The sequence below is a fragment of the Nerophis ophidion genome, linkage group LG16 (genome assembly GCF_033978795.1).
Source record: "Nerophis ophidion isolate RoL-2023_Sa linkage group LG16, RoL_Noph_v1.0, whole genome shotgun sequence".
Classification (NCBI taxonomy): Eukaryota; Metazoa; Chordata; class Actinopteri; order Syngnathiformes; family Syngnathidae; genus Nerophis; species Nerophis ophidion.
In genome coordinates, this window is record NC_084626.1 from 2,603,576 (window position 1) to 2,614,547 (window position 10,972).

The 10,972-nt window shown below is 34.6% G+C and overlaps 1 protein-coding gene across 1 annotated transcript in view; it reads left to right on the forward strand.

The window, feature by feature from the left end:
- Positions 1–2,326, forward strand: part of LOC133569979 (protein S100-B-like) — a 32,780-nt gene extending 30,454 nt beyond the window's left edge. Inside the window, exon 4 of the mRNA XM_061922558.1 lies at positions 2,145–2,326. Within this exon, the coding sequence (XP_061778542.1) occupies positions 2,145–2,212 (68 nt within the window). The 3' untranslated portion in view covers positions 2,213–2,326. The remainder of the gene's footprint in view (positions 1–2,144) is intronic.
- The last annotated feature ends 8,646 nt before the right edge of the window (positions 2,327–10,972 follow it).

Consider the following 10,972-nt stretch of genomic DNA (forward strand, 5'->3'; position numbering starts at 1 on the left):
CTCTATCCTGACTAGTCTCCCAGTTGGTTTTCATCCAGGATGTCTCTATACATTGCTGCATTCATCTTTCCCTCTATCCTGACTAGTCTCCCATGTCTGTATATTGCTGCATTCATATTTCCCTCTACTCTAACTAGTCTCCCAGTTTGTTTTCACCCAGGATGTCTCTGTATATTGCTGCATTTATATTTCCCTCTATCCTGACTAGTCTCCCAGTAGGTTTTCATCCAGGATGTCTCTTTACATGGCTGCATTCTTCTTTCCCTCTATCCTGACTAGTCTCCTATATCTGTACATTGCTGCATTAATTTTGAATACAGCAATGTACAGATAAAACCGTGATGAAAACCAACTGGGAGACTAGTCAGGATAGAGGGAAAGATGAATGCAGCAATGTACAGAAACATCTTGGATGAAAACCTTCCCATCCAACCTGATGGAGCTTGAGAGGTGCTGCAAAGAGGAATGGTTGAAAGTACCCAAAGATAGGTGTGGCAAGTTTGTGGCATCTTGTTCAAAAATACTTGAGGCTGAGATTGCTGCTAAGTATCGAGCAAAGGGCTGCAATACTCATCTACATCTTATTTGTTTACTTTTTTATTTTTAATACATTTCAAAAAGCTCTAAAAAAACATTTTCACTTTGTCATTATGTCACGGGATTGTTCTCCTCAAATGCAGAACGGACGGCTCCGGACCAAGACATATGGTAGGAAATGATTTATTTACAGTAACTCATTAAACTCATACGACAAATAAAGCGGATTCGTGCCGGTCGCACGTAGAAGGTAAGGCTAAACTAACAACACTAACGTGGTCAAAACACTGGCGAAAACTCGAGACTAGGCAGAAAACTCACGTGAAACAGGTTGCATGCAGCAAACGAAATGAAGGCAGAACGAGTGAGAAGAAAAATAGGCTTAAATAGAGTCTCTGATGAGTAACAGGTGTGCATGCACGGCAGGTGAAAATCAAGTAACCATGGTGACGAAACTAACTCACAAGGTGCACAAACAACAAAGGAAGTCCAAAAAAACAGAAATAGCACAAAAAACATGATCAGGACCACGGATCATGACACATTAGGGGTATTTTGTTTATAATTTTGAGGACAAAATTTCATTCGTTGAATTTTGATGAGAACACATACTCGCGTTTGATTGTGGAACTAGGAACACAGACTTAATGCCAAAAAAAAAATAGTGTGTCGTTATGGAAACAGAAATCAACGCAAATAATAAATTAGTCCCGGAAATGATTAAAATGATCAAATTACAGTGAATATTTAATATTTAACATATTGTTATGAAGGTGTCTGTGACTAAATTATATATATATATATATATATATATATATATATATATATATATATATATATATATATATATATATATATATATATATATATATACACTTGCAGTGTGTATAATGTACATACTACATATTGGTATTAAGGTGTCTGTTACTACATTAGATATACACACACACATATATATATATAAATATATATATATATATATATATATATATATATATATATATATATATATATATATATATATATATATATATATATATATATACATATATATACTGGCAGTGTATATATTGTACATATATATTACATATTGTTATGAAGGTTTCTGTAACTACATTATATACATACATATATACATACATATATATATTTACTGTATATATATACATACCTACATATATACATACATACATATATACTTGCAGTGTATATATTGTACATGTATATTGTTATGAAGGTTTCTGTAACTACATTATATACATACATATATACATACATATATATATATATATTTATGTACATACATACACACATATATATATATATATATATATCCTTGCAGTGTGTATATTGTACATATTACATATTGTTATGAAGGTGTCTGTTACTACATTATATATATACTTGCAGTGTGCATATAACATGTTGATGTAAGGGTTTTGAAGTAGTTTTAGAGACTTTAAAGGTTTTTATCATCATTAAAATCCTAAAAATGATTGTGACTGATAGGCAACATTCCTTTAACCTTTAACCCTCCAGACCCCAATAACACAATACATAACCAAGGTCTTTCTTGTCCACCTGCCTCAAACTGTCCCTGGATTCAGGTGCCGGGTGCAGGCTCCAGAAGAGACCCATCGGCTCACAGCCCAAGTACGAACCTCCCACAGAATGATCCCTGGCCACTGAGGGGGGCGCCGAGAGGAGAGGAGCAGAAGAAACACATTCCAACTTTGACATATTCTTTCACATCTTAATTGTGATCAAGCAGAATAAATAATGAATAAAACATTTGTGTCGCTTTTTTTAGGTCGTCACAGCTCAAGTTGTTCATTAAATGCAAATTTGTGATAGGTGTTAGGAAAATAAATCCATAAGTATGAAGTTCATACTCAGTTTAATGATTATTGTGGGGATAGGTTGATTGGCAACACTAAATTGGCCCTAGTGTGTGAATGTGAGTGTGAATGTTGTCTGTCTATCTGTGTTGGCCCTGCGATGAGGTGGCGACTTGTCCAGGGTGTACCCTGCCTTCCGCCCGATTGTAGCTGAGATAGGCGCCAGCGCCCCCCGCGACCCCGAAAGGGAATAAGCGGTAGAAAATGGATGGATGGATGGATGTGTCCAAACATTCCCACATTTACAATTATACACCCAAAAATGATATATTATTATTATTATTATTATTATTATTATTATTATTATTATTATTATGGGAATGTCCAAACTAAGGTTGTCCCATACTTTTCGATGCTTTTTTCTAAATAAAGGGAACCACAAAAAAATGTCAATCATGGCTTTATTTTATCAAAAAAAAAAAAAAAATTGTGTACATTAAACATATGTTTATTATTGCAATTTAGTCCTTAACCTCTGACCTTAACCCCATGCATGGACAGCACCTTTTAGCTCTTATTTCCCAAAATTGTGTACACATCTGAATTGGGGGTCTCATGGCCACGTATGTGGACACTTATACTGCCGTCTGGTGGTGTCAGAAGAGTATAACATACAATGGAATTTGGAAAAAAACAACTATAAAAATAAGAATTAGCATGTCACTAAACATGAAGTAGACGTGTGGGTACTTATGGACTAAGTACATCATATCAAAATTGTGTACACTGCTGAGTTGGGGTCTTATGGCCACGTATGTGGACACTTATACTGCCATCTGGTGGTGTCAGAAGACTATAACATACAATGGAATTTGGAAAAACAAAAGGTGTAAAAATAAGAATTAGCATGTCACTAAACATGAAGTACACGTTTGTGTACTTATGGAGTAAGTACATCATATCAAAATGGTGTACACTACTGAATTGGGGTCTTATGGCCACGCATGTGGACACTTATACTGCCATCTGGTGGTGGCAGAAGATTATAACATTTAATGGAATTTTGAAAAAGAAAAGTGTAAAAATAAGAAACATGAAGTACACGTTTGTGTCTTTATGGACAAAGTACATCATATCAAAATTGTGTACACTACTGAATTGGGGTCTTATGGGCACGTATGTGGACACTTATGCTGCCGTCTGGTGGTGTCTGAAGAGTATAATATACAATGGAATTTGGAAAAACAAAAGGTGTAAAAATAAGAATTAGCATGTCACTAAACATGAAGTACACGTTTGTGTACTTATGGAGTAAGTACATCATATCAAAATGGTATACACTACTGAATTGGGGTCTTATGGCCACGTATGTGGACACTTATACTGCCATCTGGTGGTGGCAGAAGATTATAACATTTAATGGAATTTTGAAAAAGAAAAGTGTAAAAATAAGAATTAGCATGCCACTAAACATGAAGTACACGTTTGTGTCTTTATGGACAAAATACATCATATTAAAATTGTGTGCACTACTGAATTGGGGTCTTATGGCCACTTATGTGGACACTTATACTGCCATCTGGTGGTGGCAGAAGATTTTAACATACCATGGAATTTGGAAAAATAAGAATTAGCATGTCACTAAATATGATGTACATGTTTGTGTACTTATGGACTAAGTACATCATATCAAAATTGTGTACATTATTGAATTGGGGTCTTATGGCCACTTATGTGGACACCTATACTGCCATCTGGTGGTGGCAGAATAGTATAACATAAAATGGAATTTGGGGGGGAGGAGTGTAAAAATAAGAATTAACATGTCACTAAACATGAAGTACACGTTTGTGTACTTATGGACTAAGCACACCATATCAAAATTGTGTACACTACTGAAATGGGGTCTTATGACCACGTATGTGGACACTTTTGCTGCCATCTGGTGGTGGCAGAAGATTTTAACATACCATGGAATTTGGAAAAATAAGAATTAGCATGTCACTAAATATGAAGTACATATTTGTGTACTTATGGACTAAGTACATCATATCAAAATTGTGTACATTACTGAATTGGGGTCTTATGGCCACTTATGTGGACACCTATACTGCCATCTGGTGGTGGCAGAATAGTATAACATACAATGGAATTTGGGGGGGGAGTGTAAAAATAAGAATTAGCATGTCACTAAACATGAAGTACACGTTTGTGTACTTATGGACTAAGTTCATCAAATCCAAATTGTGTACACTACTGAATTGGGGTCTTATGACCACGTATGTGGACACTTTTGCTGCCATCTGGTGGTGGCAGAAGAGTATAACATACATTGGAATTAGGGGGGAAAAAGTGTAAAAATAAGAATTAGCATGTCACGAAACATGAAGTACACATGTGTGTACTTATGGACTAAGTACATCATATTAAAATTATGTACACTGCCTGAATTGGGGTCTTATGGCCACTTATGTGGACACTAATACTGCCATCTGGTGGTGGCAGAAGATTATAACATATCATAGAATTTGGAAAAACTAAGAATTAGCATGTCACTAAATATGAAGTACACGTTTGTGTACTTATGGACTCAGTACATCATAAAAAAGATGATTCCTAGTTTTTATTTAAATTAAGTTCCGATAAGCCCAAATAGCAAATACATTTTTTTAAAAAGCATGTAAACAAACAGCTTGGGCCTTAAGTGGTTAAATAAAATAGTAAACATAGTAGACAACTTGTATTTTAGTAGTAAGTAAACAAACCAAGACTCCTAATTAGTCTGAGGTAACATATTGTGTCATTTATCTACCTATTATTTTATCAACATTATGAGAGACAAACTGTAAAAAAAATAATCATCAATGTATTTGTTCATGTACTGTTAATACCTGGTTACTTTTGTTTTATTTACACCTCTGTTAAAATGTAATAATCACTTATTCTTCTCTTCTTTGATACGTTACATTAGTTTTGGATGATACCAGACATATCGGTATCAATCCGATACCAAGTAGATACAGGATGGTACATTGGTCATATTCAACGACGTATTTCCTGAGTTTATAAACATAATATAATTTTTTACAAAAGGAAAAAAGATTTTGTGATGCTGAAAAAAATATCCATGTAGTCATAGTAGTATCGACTAGATACGCTCTTGTAGTTGGTAGATCCACCCATGGCATTTGTCAGCTATCGTATCCTCCTACGGTGTGTAGTGAAGCATGTTTTGCCATTCCTCGTCCTCCAGTGATAATGTTACTTGCAAGAAACTCACTTTATTTGTCGCTGTGGGGACGAGGATTAGTGATTTTGAAGTTTTTGAGCCAAAATGCATCCATTCCTCCCTTTTTTGTCTACACGCCGTGTCTGCTTGTAAGTACTCAGTGTTTGCGTGCTGCCGAACATGCTCCTCTGTTCATAAAACCAGCAATGTCACGACGAAGCGCCGTCATGCCCGTTAAAAAATAAAATTAAAAAAAAGGTGGGCGGGGACTGGTGCTTTTTTAGAGGCGGTATAGAACCGAATATGATTCATTAGTATGGTGGTAACTGTAGTCCAAACAATCACACATACAAATAAATAAATAAATAAACACAAAAAAAGAAACTATGTATTATTATTATTCCGCTCCACAGCTCAGAGTTTTCATCCAATCGGAACCATTCAAGTAAGTGTTAGCATACCTGTGAAAATTTTAGCATGCTAACATTTCATGCTAACTTTTTTTTTGCTACTTTTGTAAGTTTAAACCTGAAAAATCATATTTTGTGATACTCAGTGCTGTCATGCAAGTATTTTAATAGTAACTGTTGGCATACTTGTGAATAATTTTAGCAAGCTAACATTTTTATGCTAGCTTTTCTTGCTAATTTTGTCAATTTAAAGCTGAAAAATCATGGTTTGTGATACTCGATGCTGTCATGCAAGTATGGTAATAGTAACTGTTGGCATATTTGTGAAAATGTTAGCATGCTAACATTTTATGCTAGCTTTTTTTGTTGTTGCTACTTTTGTAAGTTTAAACCTGTAAAATCAAATGTTGTGATACTCGGTAATGTCATGCAAGTATGGTAATAGTTACTGTTGGCAAACTTGTGAAAATTTTAGCAAGCTAACATTTTATGCTAATTTCGTATGTTTTAAGCTGAAAAATCATGGTTTGTGGTACTCGGTGCTGTTATGAAAGTATGCTAATAGTAACTGTTGGCATACTTGTGAAAATTTTAGCAAGCTAACATTTTATGCTAGCTTCTTTTGCTAATTTTGTCAATTTAAAGCTAAAAAATCATGGTTTGTGATACCCGGAGCTGTAATGCATGTATGCTAATAGTAACTGTTGGCATACTTGTGAACATTTTAGCAATATAACATTTTATGCTACCTTCTTTTGTTAATTTTGTGTATTTGAAGCTGAAAAATCATAGTGTGTGGTACCCGCAGCTGTCATGCATGTATGGTAATAGTAACTAATGGCATACTTGTGAAAATTTTAGCAAGCTAACATTTTATACTATTTTTTTTTGCCTAATTTTGTATGTTTAAACCTGAAAAATCGTGGTTTGTAATACTTGGGGCTGCCATGCTTGTATGCTAATAGTAACTGTTGGCATACTTGTGAAAATTTTCGCAAGCTAAAATTTTATGCTAGCTTTATTTTTCAAATTTTGTATGTTTAAACCAGGAAAATCCTGGTTTGTGATCCCCGGGGCTGTCATGCATGTATGCTAATAGTAACTGTTGGCTTCTTTGGGAAAATTTTAGCAAGGTAACATTTTTTGCTAGCTTCTTTTGGCTAAGTTTGTATGTTTAAAGCTGAAAAATCATGGTTTGTGATACTCGGTGCTCTCATGCAAGTATGCTAATAGTAACTGTTGGCAAACTTGTGAAAATGTTAGCAAGCTAACATTATATGCTATCTTTTTTTGCTAATTTGTATGATTAAAGCTGAAAAATCATGGTTTGTGATACTCGGTGCTGTCATGCAAATATGATAATAGTAGCTGTTAGCATACTTGTGAAAATTTTAGCAAGCTAACATTTAATGCTTGATTTTTTGTCTAATTTTGTATGTTTAAACCTGAAAAATCGTGGTTTGTAATACTTGGGGCTGCCATGCATGTATACTAATAGTAACTGTTGGCATACTTGTGAAAATGTTCGCAAGCTAAAACTTTATGCTAGCTTTATTTTTCAAATTTTGTATGTTTAAACCAGGAAAATCCTGGTTTGTGATCCCGGGGCTGTCATGCATGTATGCTAATAGTAACTGTTGGCTTCTTTGCTACCTTCTTTTGTTAATTTTGTGTATTTGAAGCTGAAAAATCATAGTTTGTGGTACCCGCAGCTGTCATGCATGTATGGTAATAGTAACTAATGGCATACTTGTGAAAATTTTAGCAAGGTAACATTTTTTGCTAGCTTCTTTTGGCTAAGTTTGTATGTTTAAAGCTGAAAAATCAGGGTTTGTGATACTCGGTGCTGTCATGCAAGTATGCTAATAATAACTGTTGGCAAACTTGTGAACATTTTTGCAAATTAACATTTTATGCTAGCTTTTTTTGTCTAATTTTGTATGTTTTAACCAGAAAAAATCATGGTTTGTGGTACTCGGGGCTGTCATGTATGTATGCTAATAGTAACTGTTGGCATACTTGTGAAAATTTTAGCAAGCTAACATTTTATGCTAGCTTCTTTTACTAATTTTGTATATTTAAAGCTGAAAAATTATAGTTTGTGATACCCGGGGCTGTCATGCATGTATGGCAATAGTAACTGTTGGCATACTTGGGAAAATTTTAGCAAAATAACATTTTATGCTAGCTTTTTTTGCTAAGTTTGTATGTTTAAACCTGAAAAATCATGATTTGTGATACTCAGGGCTGTCATGCATGTGTGCTAATTGTAACTGTTAGCTTACTTGTGAAAATTTTAGCAAGCTAACATTTTATGCTCGCTTTTTTTTGTGCTAATTTTGTATGTTGAAACCTGAAAAATCATGGTTTGTGATACGCGGTGCTGTCATGCAAGTATGGAAATAGTTACTGTTGGCAAACTTGTGAAAATTTCGGCAAGCTAACATTTTATGCTAGCTTTTTTTTGTCTAATTTTGTATGTTTAAACCTGAAAAATCATGGTTTGTGATACTCAGTTTCAGGTCAGCGTCAGCTTTTCAACAGTCATACCATAACAACAGTCATATTTACATCCAATCAGCTTTTCAGCTGAATTCTAGTAATGATTGTTATTATTGGGTGTTGGGCGTGACTCACAGTTGATAGTGCCATCTGCACTGGAGGTGTAGTGGCCAGACGCCTCCCACAGGTCGCCGTCCTCGCTGCGCATGCGTGCACGCAGCGTGACCGGGCGATGCGGCGGCAGGAAGCCCGCCTTGATACTGATTGGCTCGTCCACAAGGCAGCGGGCGGGGGCGGCTGTCAGCAGGGGGGCCGGGCGGGCGTCGCTCCTCCATCGGGCGGCTGTCGCACACAATAAATGTGACTTAAGGTGGGCGTCGGAATAACACAACATTCTTAAACTCACCCATTTAAAAATATTTGCTTAAAATTTTTTTAATCAATCTAATCAAAGAGAATCGAATCCTCAAAGACATTTAAAATTTGTATGATTACAATACTTATTAAGATAAAATAAGATAATCGTTAATTTACGCCACAACCGGGGATATTGCCGTCATTATAGCAGCTGAGGGCATGGAACGAAAACAAAGGGAACGATGTACACAAAATATATAAAAATAGAGCTACATAAAAAATATATTATTTAAAAACAAACAAATATATATATATATATATACATATATATATATATATATATATATATTTATATATATATATAAACATATGTATATATAAGTTTATATATAAACATATATATATGTGTATATATATATATATATATATATATACACACATATATATACAGTATATGCATATATATATATATATATATATATATATATATATATATATATACACATATATATACATATATATATATATATATATATATATATATATATATATATATATATTTTATTATTAATAAATATATATACCGGTATATATAAAACACCAGTATATATATATATATACATACATATATATACACATACATCTATACACACACACACACACACACACACACACACACACACACACACACACACACATATATATATATGTATATATATATATATATATATATATATATATATATACATATATATATATATATATGTATATGTATGTATATATATATATATATATAAATATATATATATATGTATATATATATATATATATATATATATATATATATATATATATATATATATATATATATATATATATATATATATGTCTTGATTGGATTATCCGGAGAATAGTGCTCGATACCGTGGTAGAGCGCAATATGTAGGTGTGGGAAAAAATCACAAGACTACTTCATCTCTACAGATCTGTTTCATGAGGGGTTCCCTCAATCATCAGGAGATTTTAATGGAAGCATTCACATAGAATGGTTTATATAGAGCACAGAGTGGGTGGGTACAAGCAGGCGTAGGGTGTGGTGATTGGCTCATGTGTTACCTAGGAGGTGTTTCCGTCTATGGCGGCATGTTGAAATGATTTCACTGCGCTTGTTGAGGGATGATAGATATGGATGATATATAATAAACAGTTTCTCTTTTAAGCATAGGTTACATCTTTTATTACCACTGTTGTAAGGTGTGCTGGATGCAAGAATTTGCCATGTTATTGAATATTCAACATTATTGTCTTTGAGGTTCCAAATGTGTTTGCTGAGTTCTGTAGAATTCTGCAAAGTCTGGTTTCTAAAGGAGGCGTTGTGATTATTCCATCTTGTTTTGAACGCTCCTTCGGTTAATCCTACGTACGTGTCGGATGTGTTAATGTCCTTGCGTATTACCTTTGCTTGGTAAACGACTGATGTTTGTAAGCACCTTCCGTTGAGAGGAAAATCAGGTTTCTTGCGACAGTTACATTCATTATTGGTTTCAGAGTCGTTTAGTCTGGGGGTAGGCAGTCCTTTTGCAATTGCTTTGTTGTGGTTTGAAATGATTTGTTGCATGTTATTCATACAGCTGTAGCTCAATTTAATGTTGTTCTTGTTGAATATTTTTCTTAGGGTGTTGCCTTTGGGGAAGTGTTTGTCGATCAGAGTGAGGAATTTGCGGCCGATGTTGGTTGAGACGTCTTTGCTGAATGGCGGATTGTACCAGATGATGTTGTTTCGTTTTCTGCTCTTTTTTGGTTGGTTTCCTGGGGTGGGTTCATAGGTGAGGGTGAAGTTGTATCCACTTTCATCAAGTGCTTTCTGGTACGGGGGGGTTGCTTGGTCGAATTCAGCTTTGCTGGATGACAGCATCGATAGCCTTTTATTAATTCCGGTAGGTATTCTTTTCGTGGTGGTGGGTGGGTGGTTGCTGTCGTGGTGCACGTATTGGAGTGTTGTGTTGGGTTTCGTGAATGGTTGGTAGCTGTTATTTCTCAGGTTGAAAGTGACGTCGAGGAAGTTGACGGTTTGCTTGTTGGCATCAATCGTGATCCGT